At 37.6% G+C, this 17127-nt stretch overlaps 2 protein-coding genes across 4 annotated transcripts; both read left to right on the forward strand.

The window, feature by feature from the left end:
• Positions 1-1069: 1069 nt before the first annotated feature.
• On the forward strand, positions 1070-10633 carry nlrc3l (NLR family, CARD domain containing 3-like). The gene is made up of 12 exons (XM_023406643.2): positions 1070-1439; positions 2284-2487; positions 3269-3358; positions 4068-4242; positions 4575-4722; positions 5004-5096; positions 5923-6275; positions 6811-7014; positions 7540-7715; positions 7870-8143; positions 8771-8986; positions 9170-10633. The coding sequence occupies exons 1-12, from the start codon at positions 1414-1416 to the stop codon at positions 9551-9553; spliced, it is 2343 nt and encodes a 780-aa protein (XP_023262411.1). The 5' UTR covers positions 1070-1413; the 3' UTR covers positions 9554-10633.
• Positions 10634-10893: 260 nt separating this feature from the next.
• On the forward strand, positions 10894-17119 carry chordc1a (cysteine and histidine-rich domain (CHORD) containing 1a). Of its 3 annotated transcripts, XM_023406607.2 has the most exons (7): positions 10894-14470; positions 14725-14783; positions 14944-15014; positions 15198-15303; positions 15514-15633; positions 15784-15846; positions 16412-17119. In XM_023406607.2, the coding sequence occupies exons 1-7, from the start codon at positions 14329-14331 to the stop codon at positions 16556-16558; spliced, it is 708 nt and encodes a 235-aa protein (XP_023262375.1). In that variant the 5' UTR covers positions 10894-14328; the 3' UTR covers positions 16559-17119. The 3 variants fall into 3 exon arrangements, with proteins under 3 accessions (XP_023262375.1, XP_023262376.1, XP_087030217.1); XM_023406608.2 differs by lacking the exon at positions 15784-15846; XM_087174091.1 differs by lacking the exon at positions 14725-14783.
• Positions 17120-17127: the final 8 nt, after the last annotated feature.

The following is a 17127-nucleotide window of genomic DNA, read 5'->3' on the forward strand; positions in this document are numbered from 1 at the left end:
CAAAGCACCAATCCGTGCTGCTGACTTGACTTCCTGGTATCGTGGTTTAGCTACTATTGCTATGCCCTTCAGAATAAAAGCAGGGTAATTTTGTGGTTTTTAAAGTACACTCAGTTGTTAGTTTAAAAGGTACATCTAGCTAAAACTAATGTAGTCTAATACAGCAGTCCTGCAATAACCTTCATGCAGGTCATAATATTCAGTCACTAACAAGTTTGTCCACCCTATTTGTATTGATGAGGGTAGCTTAAATAACAGAAACACTTCTCTGTATAATGCAATATGGTGCAAGAGAAGCACAAACTACATCCTCCAGAGTGATCATAAAGTTGAATCAACACCTCTAGAAAAGTTTAAACAAAACGTCAACACCATAACCTTCATGACAGGAGGATTTATTGCAGGACTGCTGTATTAGACTACATTAGTTTTAAGTAGGTGTACCTAAAACTGTCAACTGAATGTATATCCATGCAGTCATGTACAATAAATCAACCACAGACTACCGATTGGTGTAAATAATTAAGATAAAAATTCTGTGCATCATTTTTGATAGTGGAGGCTAAATGATGGATTTATAATGTAGCCAGTCAGGGCATTTCATAAATTAATATGCATGTACAGTTAATGCACAAAATATATACAGTATGTGTATATCTACACACTCAGCCTAAACCATTCCCCCTCACGGTCTTTAAATTTGCAACAGAAAAAAAAAAAACATATTGGACAATGGTGACTTTAGTATGTGATTGACAAGACAAGTAATTTAACATCTTATTTGTGCATTAAAGTTAAAGGGGACAATATTGCCGTGAAGCAATTGTGTCACCACCAATTTTACACAAAGTTTCAGTTGTACAGCATGGCTGATTATGAATTCATGGTGTTTATTTCATTCACAAGTACAAATGACATGATAATATTAACGTCAGGATAAGTATTTTGATACATATTTTGTATCGACTGCTTGTGGGTATTAATTTAGACGCATGTAGAGATTATGCTTTTATTCTGAAGGATGTGGTCCGGAAGTCGTACAGTTGTTGCTGCCGGAAAAACCCTCCCCTCGAAACCGAAAGTTGGAGCTGACTAGACATGGCGCAATAAGACTAAAAGCTGTCGACCGGTGAACTGAACATATAGTTTTTTAGTTTCTTTTTTATATAGATTATTTGCCCGGAAACGTTCATTTCTAACGCGTCTATGTCTTATATATCTCCACTATGTTTTCTCAAGTATTATTGTTAGCATAATGTTAGCATAACAGTGGAGAGCGTCAGAGTGTATGCTAAAGTAATGTCAGCACGGGGGAGTCATTTTGTGGATGGAAAAGTTATTTTGTTAAATAACATTTAGTCGACTAAAATTCCTTCTACTGCTGAGGTGTGTGAGTCTATTAAGACTGGAGATATGGACCCAGACACTGAAGTGGAAAGGTGTGTGTTGTCAAAAAGGTTTTTGTCGCCGGACATGAGTTTATCAGCCATTTTTAGTGCTGTGTCATTTAACGACGTATTTTGTTCCTGTCTTTACATGACAAGTTACAATACTATAATCTATAAAAGTTGAGTCACGTTAGCTTTCGAAGTCATTTGCTGTATTAGTAGCCGGTTACTAACCAATGGTTGGAACCTACCCTTACAACGAATTTGCATGAGTATTTTCTTGTAACTCCCTACTTGCACATTTCAGAGCGAAATATTGAACTTTTTACGCCACATTAATTTGACAAGAAAACTTATAAAATGCTTCATGATAAATTGAAACTATCCAACTGTCTATGCAAATACACCTGAAACGATTAGTCGATTGAGAGGCAACTATTTTGATAATTGTTTTATCTTTTTTTTTTTAAATTTTTTTTATGCCAACATGTTAAACATTTCATGGTTCAAACTTCACAAATTTGATGATTTGCTGATTTTCCTTACTAATTTTAACTTACTTTTCTAAATATAATTTTCAGATTTGGACTATTAAGTTGACAAAACAAGCATGGTGAAGATGTAACTCATCTATTTCCAGAATTTTTCAAACCAATCTGTGAATCAACTGAAAAGTAATCAGCAGTTGTCCATAATAAAAAAAAAAAAAAAAAAATCATTAGTTGTAACCTTACACAAAAAAGTTAAAAATTACATCCACCTCAACCAACTCCAACAGGAACATTTTGTTTTTATATTATAATGATTAATATTGTTAACATTGTTCTGCATTGAGTACTTTTAATACTTAATACACATTGTCCTGATTCCTTCACCTTTTTTTTCGTCCCCTCAGCATCTTAAAGCAGGGGACTGACAGGGAGAAGAAGAAGATGAGGCCACCCTCCAGCTATGGTTCAATGAAAAGTGACAGTGAAGAGATGGAGGAGGAAGAGGAGGGGGACAAGGAGGAGGAAGAGAAGAGGGACGAGGAGGAGAACAAAGGAAATGAAGAAACGTTTGCTGTACTAACTGAATTGAATGCTCATGAGGCGACAGGGTACTATGTCTTTGTTTGATTTTTGAGCATCATCCTAATGCATTTGTGTCTTTTGGCCATTTTACTACAAATAGCATAAGCCTCACATTACTACTAATTTAAGTTTAACCCTGCACCTGAGGCGGTGTTGTGCTTGTTAAAAAGTGCCAAATGTTTCACAAAATTCCAAAGCACAAGTTTGATTTCTTACCATCCAGGCTCTCCTTGGTTTGGGTTAATTTTAGTATAGTCTGCATGTCAGTTTGCAGAGACTTAAGTGGGGTGCCTTTAATCAGTCTTACTAAGAAGATCAACATAATACTAGGGGCTTCTTTCCATATTCAAACTTTCAAGATTATCTTCTACTTTTACTGAACAGTAAAATTTGATCACCCAACTTTATATCCAAGATAAAACAACGAAACATATTTTTCATGATCTCATAGAGTTGCATAGCTGCAAGGGCTGTGTGTTTGTGCTATGAGCACAACAGTCTGCCCATGAAAATGTGAAGTTAGCTCATAATCAAGGACATTGGGGTTAATGTTGATTTCCCTGTCACATCAGACAGCTTCATGACCATCCCCTTTTAGTGCTGATGTTTTTGGAACTTCATCCAGTTCCATCTGGTTTAAGAGTAGGATCAACTTGTAAATGCTAATATTCTATCTTACTTCTTTACAGTAAAACCTAATGGCTGGCTATTTACACCCAACATCTGAGTGCACAGTGTTACAAAGCAGTGGAACCTTTAGTGGCTCTGAAATGACTAATATGAGGTTGAAATGTTCATTTTTGCCAGGTTTCAGCTGATTCGCTCAGAGTCTCCAGAGACCCTCTACACTATGACAACACAGCAACAACCACCAGAAGCTGCTGTCATTGACACCAGGTGAAGGACACACACTCAAACACTCACCCTCTGTAGATCTGTAAAATGTGTATTGAAGGCAAGCAATACCTACTTTTTCTTGTGCATCAGAATATTTAAACACATTCTGATCTCCTTGCACTTACTGAATAGATGTAGTGCTTAGTACTTACACCAAGGTCTCCTATTGCACTGAAGCTTTACTGGTGTTCCTCACTTGTGATTCGCTTTGGATAAAAGCGTCTGTCAAATGAGTAAATGTAATGTAATTTAATATACTTCCCTGTTTATTTACATTAATGTAATAATTGTCAGTATATTGCAATATGTAGTTGTAAAATTTGTGGAAATCTTTCCATTGTTTAAAAATGTGCCACTTGCCAGAAATTTGACAGGAAAATATGCAAATATGTGACAAAAAAACTTTGTGTGTCTTAGTCAAACCACAAGACCATAGTTTGTCATGTGTATTTTTTGTGAAAAGTTCAATTTAAAAAGGATTTGAATGACTTTATTTAAATTGATTGATTGTATTTTAAAACTTATACTGGCAAACATTTAAAGTATGCAAAATATGGTTTATTCATGTATACAAGTGTTAAAAAAAAAACATGTATTTGTGATTTCTGTTTGAGATAAAATGCAGTTAAACATAATTATGATCAGTGGACAGTGTTTGCTGTGCAGTTTTTGACCTTAACCCTGGGGTTCCCATCCCATTGTCTCTCAGGTCTTCTGATCTGGGGGATTATGAAGAAGACCATGAGGAGGACATGGATGAAGTTTTGATAACTAATTCTCCAGAGCCACCTGAACCTGTTGAACCAGATGACGCAATACAGACTGATGAGAACAGCCAGCCAGGCAGACTACACCCAGAACAAGACTTGCCCCATATATTTAAGGTTGGTGCATGATAATCTGCACTGCTGTCTTTTCTTTTTTTTTCACAGTTGTTTTTGATACTGATGATGCATTTTAACTTTATAAATAACAATGATAGTGATTATAATACATCCCAATAATAGAACTTTTACCAATTGATGTCTAGTCTATTTGTAAAAAAAAAAAAAAATCTTCACAATCTTCATTTGTTGGATTAAAAATGCAAAACTAACAAATCAGTTTGTTAATAAATAATAAAAAAATATGTTTAATCTTGTCAATATCTGGCCCACAGGGTATATAAGGCAATATGTTTTAACTTATGTTTTCATTATTTATTCTCTGTCTATAGAGTATCCAGAGTAGTCTGACAGGCTTCACTGTGGATGAGCTGTACAAATTTAAGTTGTGGTTTCTACAATGGGAAAAACGCATAACCAAGCAACAAGTAATGGAAGGAGACGTTCTTGATTTTGTGGACAAGATCCTGGAGATCCTTGGTAAGAATGCAAGGCGAAAGTACACACAGTGTGAACGGTACAAATAGAGTTTCAAATTTAGAGAGGCGGAGTTTAACTGTTGGGATGATGCATGTGAAGTGAGCTTTTTTTTTTTTTTTTTTTTTAATTTATCTGGAAGACAGTTGTACATTTGAAATCTACTTAATTTTGCGGTTATTGTTTCATCAACCACAAACACAAACAGTTTTGTTAAATAAAAACAATGAGCCTTTCACTGATTGCTTACTATTTTTGTTTTTTATTAAAACTCTGTTGTGCAGGTCAGGATCGTTCCCTGATGCACACAATAAGTACTCTAGAAAGTGTTGGCAAGCAAGCAGAGGCAGATGAACTACGGAATCAGTGCAAGAGAGGTAAGTGAACATTTTGCATGGGTTAATACCGGTGAAACAGGTTTCAGTCTGAATGAAATCTGAATCCTGTGGCTGTGTAATTTTTCTGCAAAAGATTTCTCTTGGTGGTTCACAGCTTGTTTGAAACCTTTACTAGAATTTGCTCATGTTTCATGTTTCAAGAAAGTTCATAGTACAGCAATAATGAAAACACAAGCCGTTTCTGTACTATGACCTTCAAAACATAACTGATATTATCCATGGGTATTATTTTCTCAAAAAGTTCTTTAACCGAGCAAAGACTGCTCTCTTAATAAGTTTGTGGATGGTGCTTCTAAAATATTCAAAATAGAGGATATTTTTGTTCTACGGAAAGGTGTTTGAAGGGAACAATTAAAATGTCAACCATGAGATTTAAAACCTTACTTAACCTACACAAAAAAAGAAGTAGGACTAGGATACAGTGAACAGATGGAGGATTTTTACCTCTTTAGCCTTTCAGCAGGATAGGGTTCACTTAATGCTCTAAAAAGACCAACAATGTGTCATCATGGGAAAGGTATGATCGATGGATGTTGCATCCCTGATGGATATGTTAGTCAAATACTGGTGATATTTTCATTTTAACAGGAATGATATTACAAGCTTCCTGCATAAGTCAGCACGCAGGTATAGCATTTAGGATTGATTGAGAATGTGTTCAGCAACATGACACTCCTGTATACAGGCAGGTATAGTAGGTGTGGTTGAATGTGGGCCCCATGTAGATAAGTGTCCTCCTTGAGCAAGATGGTTAAATTATACGTAAAGATTTCTTACCTTCCTTTTTATCTTTCTTCACCAACAGCATTGATCCGTATTCATCTGAAGGAGTATTTGATCAGAAAACACACAGTCATCCGTGAGGGGGTGGTTAGAGCCGGAAAGCAGAATCTTCTAGACATTATCTACGTTGAGCCCCAGATTTCCACCTGTGGGTATCGAGGAGTTCACCCTTCCCATGAGGTTGAATCACACCATCTCTCAACTCTCCAGTTCCCCAGCGCCGACACCTTCGTTGGTGTGAACAATTTGTTCCGACTACAGAAGGAGGACGGCAAGCCAGTGAGGACAGTGCTGACCACTGGGATTCCAGGAATTGGCATGTCTGTCTCTGTGGCGAAATTCTCCCTGGATTGGGCAGAACTGCGTGCCAATAAGGTGAGATTTGAGGTGAAAAAGCTCTTATTAGCCCACTGTATGCTGTTAACTGTACTCTAGGGTAGTCATATTAAATGCCTACATACTAAATGCACCAAATGTCTACATACTAGGTAACAAACCCCCATTGCCACAGGAGTAAGCTTTATTTTACCAAACTACTTTATCCCGGACGAACCCCCAATTTGTCACAACCTGGCTCAAGGCTGGACTATAACTGAAAAGGAAAACAATTTAAAGACAAGCAAAATACAACAAAACCAAACAGGGTGGAAGCCCTGCTTAATAACATGCTTAATACATTGAATAACACCAGGCCACAAATAAATGTTTTAACAATACTTTTGAGAAAATATTTTACTTAATTAACTATAATTAATTTGTGCAATTACTGATAATTTTACAGGTGAAAAGTTGATGTAACATGTGCATGCCCTAGGTGAAATGTGGGAGTGGTTCTCTCACACATTTAATGATCACAACTGAAGTTTTTGTTTTTTTCATTTTCTGTGTGTTCTGTGCATTTTTTGTTCAGGATCTGCAGTTTGTCATCAAGCTTTCCTTCCGCACTTTCTGGTTTCTGCGAAGCAAAAACCCTTCTCAGAAGATGTCCATCATGGAAGTGATAGCTTATCATCATCCGGAGTGCAAAGAAATGAAATACTTGGAAGAAGAGGGCTGTAAATTCCTCATCATAATGGACTCCTTTGATTGTTACCAAGCTCCTCTGGACTGGGAGGTATCCATCAGTGCACATAGACACTTAAATATATATATATGTGTGTGTGTGTGTGTGTGTGTGTGTGTGTGTAATACAAATATAATACACAAATCCTGTGATAATTTAACATAATTTAGAATATACTATACATCTTCACATATATCTTAATTATTATACTCCCAAATAGCAATAATATATAATTATATAATTGAAAACAAAAATTAATATTTAAATATTATTATGTATTGTTCATCAAGTGTTAATCAAAGTCACCCAAAGTTTTGGTTGAAAAATTAAAGGAAAAAAGTACACAATGGATTACACTTCAAAAAACAAATTTAGTTCAAATTTAGGCAAATTTAGTTCAGTTTTATTGTTTTTTGGTGGCCATATTTCAGAGTCTACTGTTTTGGTAATATTTACCATCAAGAGATACTTATTTTTGTACAATAATTTGAGCATGTACTTACTGCTTTGGAATTGAACATATGACGAGCAGAAACTTATATTTGTACATGTATTTTCTTTGGTTTCTCTGTCCAGAAGGCTCCAGTAATAAATGACAATAACACCGAAGCACAGCCTGATGTCCTGATTGTGAATATCATCCGAGGCACTGTGCTCCGTGGTGCCTGCATCTGGATCCTGGGGAGAAGGGCTGCTGTCTCACAAATCCCATCTCAATTCATAGATGTCGTCACAGAAATACAGGGCTTTAGGTGTGTGTGTGTTTGTAGATGTACTGTTTGTCTGTCTTGTCTGATTATGTCTTTATGTCTTATTTTAACTTTTTGTATGGCTTATTAGTGTCTTTGTTTTTCGCTTTTTGTGTATACTCAGTTTTATCTGTTTTTTTCCCCCTCTTTTCTCCAGTGATGAGATGAAAGATGACTATCTGACCAGACGCTTCAGAGATGCGACGCTGGCAGCGAATGTTGTGGCACATTACAGGCGCTTGCCAACACTCGTTATGCTTGCTCAACAGCCCTTTGTCTGCTGGATGGTGGCAACAGTGTTTGAGCGCTGCTACCGTTATCGGGGCTATGGGGTACATCCCCCTAGACTGACTCCATTCTACATCAACATTTTGATTGTCCAGACCAATCGCAGGCTGCAGTTCTACTATGGAAAGTGTGAAAATAACCTGGTAATGTCCATCAGTATGTTCTTTTGTGTTATAACTCCTAGTGAACCAGCTCACAACTGACATTTTCTTAACTGTAACTATTATCTTTTCACAAGCACTAAAATAAAACACTAAAATGAATGCAATAGGACCACAGATTTTCTGTATTACACTTTCATTACCCATTAGTCATTACTTCATTGCTACTAGAATGTAATTCAGATTTCGTAATTTATTTTCTACGAGCAGATATTTACTAATCCCTAGTTTAACTTTTAATTTGGGTGCTTTAATATTATGAACACTTGTGCCATGTGATGCAGTCTGATACATCTAAAAATAATTACTTTTAAACAGGTTCTAATTTTCAGTGTTTGTTCAGAACAAATTATGTTAAAGTGCATGTGTTTTTCAGCCCCCTTCACATTGCAATTATTATGTCATTTGAATGCAACAATTTTACAAACTGCTGAACTGCTGAGATGAATCAACATCTGTCCGACAGTGTCTACTAAAATGAGCATTAAACTTTATTGTGTTACTTTAAAAGGATAGTTTCATCTAAAAGAAGCAGTTGTTAGGACACACTAATGAATAGCTACTCTTCAGTGTCAGAATTTGTCATTTTGATGTCCTGTTCCTTCTCAGAAATGGTCCACTGATGACAAGAACCTGCTGTTAAAGATGGGGAAGATGGCCTTTAAGATGCTGGAGAAGAAAACCAATGTGTTCTTTGAAGAGGACGTGAAGGTTTACGGCCTGAATTTGACGGAGGTGACGGTGTTCTCCGGCCTGTGCACTGAACTCACAGCTGCAACCTCAAATGGGAGGAGGACGTTCTGCTTTATACATCTCACCCTTCAGGTAAAACTCCTTCCACCTCACAGTGGTCACACCTCAGTATTGCATGAAACTTTTTTTTACATGACTGTTTACTGTAATTATAATATGTTGAATACCATTTACGGTGAATTTAATTGAGAAACCACCTACAAGGATATCCGATAGAAATGATTTAAAAAGCACTATACTTCTTCTTTCTTCAAGGAGTTCATGGCCGCTTTGTACGTCTTCGCAATGTTCCACACAGAATCTAAGAACGTTCTGGACTCAGGGATGTTGTCCAAGTTCTTCACATCTAAGTATCAGACCAAAACTGCAGCAGGTCTAGTCCAGTGTGCCTTGGACCTAACCCTCAACTCCCCGCTGGGCGATTATGACATGTTCCTACGCTTTCTGTGTGGCATGCTCTCCCCAGAGTGCCATGCTAATCAGCTGGGTGGGTACTTGTACCCCCACAATACTCCGAAGGTGGGTGGACTGGATGAGGTGCGGGGGCTGCTAGAGCAGACAATAAAGACTCCAGCTCCAGAAATCAGGTTGGAAAACTTGAAGGAGTGCCTTAGAGAACTGACCCAGCAAGATGAGTGAGTTGGGGTAAAATTGTGTCATGAAAATCGGTGTAACTTCATATGGATGTGATGGATTAAAGAGAAGCAGCGCCTGCTCTGTCATAGATCTCTTCAAGTTTCTAGCTCATCGTAGAAATCGTGTGAAAAAAATATGACACTCAAAATGCTGAAAGTGGACAACAGAACTCAAAATAACTTGTTCAACTCTGTGTCATTTTGGCTTTGATAACATTAAGTTTCATGTTTGTTTGATTGACATCAAAGAGTCTGTGTCAGTAATGTTAGTACTGCACCCGCCTTAATAAAATGTCGGATATGCATTCCAGTACAGCGGCGTTTATGCAATACTAGATTGTTTGTCATGTCTTACAATGAGCACTAATGAAAATGCATTCTCACAGTGGATTTTAAGTCTTTCAGATGTTGTTTTTATTTTGATGTGTGGCCTTGTGATTTGTGAAATGTGAGCTTAACAGCAAGAATCACAAGCTGTGATAATGGAATCTGACTTTGTTGATTCTGACTTTGACCTTGTGTTATATTGCAATATGAAACAGATGTGTTTAAAATGTATGCAGGTGAAACCATATAATGCATTGCTGGTGCCAACACAACAGTTTACTATATGGCTTGTCAGAGGAAACAAGGCCACCGCATTTTTATAATAATTATTGTGTCAATCAGTGGCTTTCATAAACAAATGAATTAATCAAGTGATGTATGGGGAAAAAAATAAGTTTTAGGCTATTTTTGAATAGGTTTGGTGTTGTGTAGCCTTGGGCTCATATGTTTTAGGTTTTCATGCAACCACCTTACACGGGTAGAGGTAAGAAGGCAAACTAAAGGGTTGATTTGCAGCATTAATTTGTGTTTTCTGTATGAAAAAGATGACACTGAAGAGTCCTCTTTGTAAAAAAAAAAAGGTATATTTAAGGCCTTGTGTGTCCCTGAGAGAGTTATTTTATTTGTTAAAAAAAATGTAAACAATTTCAGGTAAATAGTGAGCATTGATGAGGTGGAAATCGATGATATATGTGTACGTTTTTTGTGCACTTAATGTCATCTACTAATGGACTTGTTCATAAATTTTCTCAGTGTATTTCTCGTTCATTTTACATTGTAGTTTTTCACTCTTCCAAACAACAGTGTAATTGGTTCCAGTAATTTCTTTTGTACTTCTAATATATTTAAAGCCATGTCATCATCCTCGACCCTGGATTTTTATTATGGAGTTATGGTTATGTTGTTGACACACCATTATTATTAAAGATGTACGAACCACAATAAGAGGAATAGTATAGTAAAATATATAATATTTTCAATAAAATAAGCTGCTAACTTTGGCACACACAAATCTGATGTTCATAGAAAATGAAAAATTACTTTCACATTAGTCGGTCATTTGTTCATTGAGGTTCAAATAAGATGATATTAGCTGCTAAGTTTGGCCAGTAGTCATACATTTCCTTTTAAAATGAAACAATTTCTAGAATTTTAACCGCCAATTCTGGCTTTCACAAACTCTATGTTGATGTGAAAGGCCCACTTCTGACATGGCGACTGTAAACTTAAAAAAGAAAAGTTGACAGCGAGGGCCGCCGCTTCCAGGACAAGTGGAAATTTGAGTATTTTTTTGCTGAATTACGAAGCAGTCGGCACCAACTGCTCCCTCTTGTCAACTTCTACCGCCAGCTGGATGAAGGCAGGTTCCAAGAGATTCGAACATTTGCTAAGAAAATGCTGAGCTTGTTTGGCTCGACATACTTGTGCGAGAACACAATCTCGGTTATGAACATTAACAAGAGCCACGTGAGGACGAGACTAAGTGAGTCTCACCTGCGTGACGTCTTGCGCATCAAAACCGCTGTTTCTGAGCCAGACCTGGACTAGGCCTACATACTGCAGTCGAGATCTCAGTATCACCCTTCACATTAGTGCAGGCAAGATATGTGTTTAGTCCTCTGAGGTGAATAAATTCTTACATCTCAGTGAATTGATTTTTTTGTGATGATCAAAACTACAGTTTTGAATATGCACAGACCACTGTTTTGAATTTAGAAGTTTACAGTGAGCATTTAATAGTGAATAATATGTAATGTTTCAAATGAACCTAGATATGTTTCATCTTCCCAAAAGTTTTTTTTCCAGACAGACTTTTTCTTCATTTTATGTGGTCTTCAAATATGAAAGGCAGAGTGATTTTGGCAAAAACTTGAAAATGAAATAAAAAATGAAGTATGCCATTTGCAATAAAAATTTCATAAAATAGTTCATTTGTATTTAATGTTAATGGTTCAAAGAATGTCAGGCTGAATGGTCGGCCCCCACACATTTTCACCTTACCAAATCTGGCCCTCTTTGCAAAAAGTTTGGACACCCCTGACTTACACAATGGACCTTTTAAGGCAATCTGCAGTCACTTATTTCTGCCCCATTAACCCCATAACCATTCTGTTCAAAGGAATGCATTTTATTAAGCGTTGCTGTATATTGGGTAACCTTTAAATAAAGGGCTGATTTGTTTTAGCATTTGTAAGTCTCCTTGATTTTTAATTTGAATTCATATATATGTATTAGGTGAACCTGGATGAAACTAATGCAGTATAATGGAACAGGCCTTTCAGTAAATCCTCCTTCATGAGAATTATAATGTTCAGTATTTGCTGAATCTGTTTGAAAAGTGGTGGTTTATTTTAATGGTCAGTTTGGAGGCTGTAATTGTGGTAATGTTTAAGTGTACTGAGAAGTGTTCCTAATAGTTTGTCAAGTCTAATTCCTATAAATGGGATGGACAAAAAATTAGGAACACCTCTCAGTATAGGGTTAGTTTATATACAGTGGTGGCCAAAAGTCTGAGACCACTTTCCCATGTAGTCTCACATATTGCTTTCAAAATAAGTCTCAAAAAGGTCACAGGTAAGGTATATCATAAAGGTTCTTACAAGCTATTCTAGTCTATATAGGGATATAGTGGTATAGCTTTATTGCAGATCAACTTCTGTTAGGACATGTACATGTGTGTATACATGTCTTGCTATGGTTGTGGGGACACATTTGTGTTTGAAACCATCAATATGAGTTATTTTGGCCAGTCGTGACGGCTCCAAAAGGCTTTTTGAAGGACACCTGCAGTGACTGAGGCCAGTGTCAAGATAAGTCTCTACGACGTGAATGAAACTGAAAGTAACGTCCTTTGTAAAGGTTGAAACGTGGAGAGTGAAGTACACGCACCAAGCAGCAGGCGCATTCAAAATTTCTCCAGGAATTTTCGAATACTTTTAATGTTATGCTCTACCGGGGCAATCGTCCGTAATTGTGTCATCAGTTCAGCTCTTTCTTGTTAGACTTTCTGCACGACATAAAAATATGTTCAAATGAGCACATCCCAGTCACCTGCTTCTTACAGTGTGTTTTGTCTGTATGCTAATCAGGCTGCGCAGACTCCGTGACGGGATTGGTCGAAGCAGAGAGGAAGAGCCTCCAACTCCACGGCCGGCTTCTCCTATTGGTGCGACAATGATCCTGCGAGTCCTCGCCACAGCTGTAGCCGTTCAAGCATTCAGAGGAAAAGAGCTTAAGAAACCGGCCAGCACATCATTAGTGGCGGCTGACATGATAGGCAGCGCGCCTCTTTACCGCCTTTGTCAACATTTGTGTGTAATTTGTGATTTGGTTTGAGATGCTGGTAGTGATTGTTGGGGACTGGGTTAGTTTTAAAATTGTGATTGTGCATCACACCCTTAGAAAAAGACTGTTGGACACATTAGGAACAGTGGTGCTGCTTGTGTTTTGGGGTTGGTTAGAATCGCACAGTTGGGCTCTTTGTTGGCTCCTGTTCCCCTACTTTAGTTATCCTCTCACCTTGTTTGTATTTTTGATTCCTTATTTAGCATCCGGGTTATGCAATGAATTTGATTTACAAATAACACCTGGTTTTATGTTGTTTCCCTTTTCCCCTAGCTGTGTCGTAACATAAAGACTGCCAACATATGGTGACTGGGAGGACAATACACCATGATTTCTTTGTATATGGAAACCAACATGGCTGCAACTGAAACCTGCCTCTGTGAGCAGTCCACGATCAGTAAGTGAAATACTTGGTGAGTGAAATTTCCCAGGCTGTTATGTCTTCTTTGCTTGCAGAAATCAACTGCCTGGTACTGGATGTGAGTCCCACAGCATCTGAGGTTTTTCTTTCCCAGGAAAGTGGTTCCACAAAGGGTTTATATCTTAATGCTTCATGTGAACAGTGCAACATCTACTGGCCTGAATGCAAAATGGGCAAATACAAATGTTCGTAAGTTACAAATTGAATGTAAGTATAAAGTAAAGCATGATTGTATTTTATATTCCAAGCATAGATTTATATACTGTCAAAGCAAATCAAAATGTTTTATATGCATCGAATGTGTCAATATCAGTTAAGCTCAATGTCTTAGTTTTAACTTAAGTATTGGCAAAATACATGTAGCTTTAGTTTTAAATGCCAGTGTTGGTGGTTGTGCTGTAAAGGTGCAATATATGATGTGGCCAGGACTTTAGTTTAAAATGTTCAAAAAATGAATCAACACTATCAAGTGTGTGAAGGAGACGCAGTGATGTCATGATCTCCATCTGTTGTATTTCAGTTATCTACTGAAATGAGCATGGCAACCAGCCAGGCTCGACCTGTCCCCTGTTGTAATACCACTTTGTGACACTAGACGCTGTGTGAGTCAGTGGCGCGTCAAGTCTTCCCTCAGTCCCACGAAGAACAACTTCCGGTAGCGCTTGAAGTTAGCATCAAACACAGGAATGGCTGAACCTCCTAAAAGGCGATATGTATCTGTATCCCGCAGGACTGCATCCGACAAGAAACCACGTTCAACGGCGAAGAAAAGAAGCAACACGAGTAACTTTCGATGTGGTTTTCCACCGCCGGAGACAGCTCCTGAGAGTAAAGAGATATATATATATATATATATACGGCAGGCAATCCAGCAAAATGTGTATATATGTGTGTGTGTGTATATGTATATATATATATATATATATATATATATATATATATATAAAAACTTTTTAAAAACTTTTTTTAAAACTTTTTTTTCTTGGAAAAAAAAATGGTACTACAGAGAGCATGAACACACACAAATTCAGATCCATGTGGAGGCAATATGAAGTGTAAACTGTGGTTCTGTTTCTGCACAGAAGAAGGGGGGGGTGAGGTGAAGATCGGTACTTCCTGTAAGAATGGCGGATGCGCTAAGGTAGACTGCGTAGTCTTCCCAAGTTAATTCTCTAATTTTGTTTCAAAAGTTCAAATAAGAAATAAAAAAATTAAACTAAGAGGGCAGACAGGTAGAAGGAAGTCCAGTGTGTGTAATGGTTAGTTACAAATTGTGTCTTCGATTCTCTGTCCTTCGATAGTATTACTCTGGATCAGCAAGTGACGGGGAAGAATGCAAACACCACCCTGGACTTCCTGTTTTCCATGAGGGGTGAGAGCACACACACACACACACACACACACACACACACAGTCCTCTGTCTAATAAGCTTTAGAAAAGTGTTCATTGAACAAACTTTAGTGTGTAGGTGTTCTAAGACTATATTAACTTGTTGTAGAGCTTGTGTTGAATGTGCTTCATGAAATGTGTGTGTGTTTGTGTGTTTGTCTGCAGCATGAAGTACTGGAGCTGCTGCAGGAAGAAAACGTCAGACTTCAACACATTTTTGTCCCAGCAGGGCTTCACTACAGGAAGTCACCTTTGGAGGAAGCATAACCAGGTCATACAGGAAATAGCCTGACTTAGACACTCACTCCATATGTGCACAGTAATGTCTGTGAAGTGTCCAAAAGTCCTGCTTTGTCCTTTCCCATAAGAAAGGAATGAATTATACACTTATATTTTTTAAATGGTGCTATTTTTCCACACAATACTAATGTCCATTTAATTTTTTATATCAGGCTTATCCACTTCCTTTCTGTATTTCCAGGGGATGAAGGTGAAGCCGTGTAGGTTTGACTGGCACCAGACAGGCAGTCAGGTCATCATCTCCATCTACGCAAAGAACTCCTCACCAGAGCTCAGCTACGTGGAGGCCAACAGCACCACGGTAACAACACACAAAGACATGCAAAAAATAACAGCACACACTTTTGTTATCATACACACACTGCCCTCTCTAATATGTCCTCTCACTCTCACACATCCTCCCTTATATGTCAGTATAACTCTGTCTGCTGAATGTCTCTGGTTGTTCCAGGTGAACATGCGTGTGGTGTTTGAGGGAGATAAAGAGTTTGAACAGAGCATCAGTTTATGGGGGGTAAGTGAACACCTAACAGTATATCCAGTGGTTTATCAAGTGTCTAAGGATAGAGGGTGTTGTATGCTGTACAGATTGTAAAACCACTTTAGGTAAATTTGTGATATTGGGCAATATAATAAAATAGACTTTACTATAGTAAAACCAGTGCAAAAAGCATTGACAAAATATGTGTTGAAAGAAGAAAATACAGACTTTTAGGTCGTGCATATAGTGATATAACAATAATCTTAATTTGTTGAGCACACAAAAGGCAACAAATGAAAAAAACAAAGCACAATGGAAATGGTAAGGTGGTTTGAGAAAAAAGTTCAGACTTTGGCACCTTCCTGTGGTACTATCAGAAAACATGAGGACAACCTTTGAGCTTTATGGTTAATAAAGTCAAAGTTTTTATCTTGAAGTTGTCAAATACCAAATATGAAGAAAACAAACAAACAAACAAACAAACAAACAAAAGATGCAGTAGCACGAGTGAGCAAACACCTTCCAAAAGAAACCTTAAGCTTTTTCTTTAGCAGTATGTGTGTTAGACAATGAGCCACATTTTTCTTCTTGCTGTCAGGCTGTGGAGGTGAAGAGCAGCGTGGTGAACCTGATGGCTGCAAAGATGGAGGTGTCTCTGAAGAAGGCTGAGCCAATCATGTGGGCCCATCTGGACCTGCCCTTCCTCCCAAAGGATCAAGAACAGGGAGGAACCAAACAGACATAGCTGCCTCTAACCTCACTTCCTACCTGTGTTTCTCAAGGATACATACTGTATATTTCAGCTTGCATTCAGTTGGACGTCCAAAGGAGTAATTCGTTTTTTTATTAGGCATATTCTTGGAGGTCACAAAAATTCAAAAACCTTTATCATAGATATTTATGCCTAATTAGACTTACAGGCACACTGCTTTTGTTACCAGACTGCCATCTTAGCACATTCATTTTATACACATTTACCAATTCAGAACCATATTTTTACACTGTACCTTTTTCATCCTGTGAACCATGGATTAGAATCTGATTCTCTGCTCTGTCTCTTGATTTACTGCCCAACTGTGACAATTAGATATGAGAGTACAGTACATATTTTTCTCTTATGTAATAACGTTGCCATATATGTTCTGTTATCCCTAATCTTACAATATTCTCATTTTCTTTGTCTTTATTTAGCTCTGTTAACTCATCATTTAAAGACAGATTTGAACTGTATGTCCTTCAACAGAAATCTGGTTTCATGCAGGTTTATCATTAAATGTTGTTGTGTTCTTTTCAGTGTGCAAAAGTAGTGTGTGC

This window comes from Seriola lalandi, unplaced genomic scaffold, assembly GCF_002814215.2.
Source record: "Seriola lalandi dorsalis isolate HSWRI2012SDOR001 ecotype SW California unplaced genomic scaffold, Sedor1 jcf7180002054313, whole genome shotgun sequence".
Classification (NCBI taxonomy): Eukaryota; Metazoa; Chordata; class Actinopteri; order Carangiformes; family Carangidae; genus Seriola; species Seriola lalandi.

Excerpts from the sequence above, each read along its gene's own strand:
- nlrc3l (XM_023406643.2), top strand. The coding sequence starts at position 1,414 with ATGGACCCAGACACTGAAGTGGAAAG. Across the intron at positions 4,723-5,003 it reads CAAGATCCTGGAGATCCTTG|GTCAGGATCGTTCCCTGATG; the intron begins GTAAGAATGCAA and ends TCTGTTGTGCAG. Across the intron at positions 7,716-7,869 it reads ACAGAAATACAGGGCTTTAG|TGATGAGATGAAAGATGACT; the intron begins GTGTGTGTGTGT and ends TCTTTTCTCCAG.
- chordc1a (XM_023406607.2), top strand. The coding sequence starts at position 14,329 with ATGGCTGAACCTCCTAAAAGGCGATATGTATCTGTATCCCGCAGGACT. Across the intron at positions 14,471-14,724 it reads GCCGGAGACAGCTCCTGAGA|AAGAAGGGGGGGGTGAGGTG; the intron begins GTAAAGAGATAT and ends GTTTCTGCACAG. Across the intron at positions 15,015-15,197 it reads CTTCCTGTTTTCCATGAGGG|CATGAAGTACTGGAGCTGCT; the intron begins GTGAGAGCACAC and ends GTTTGTCTGCAG.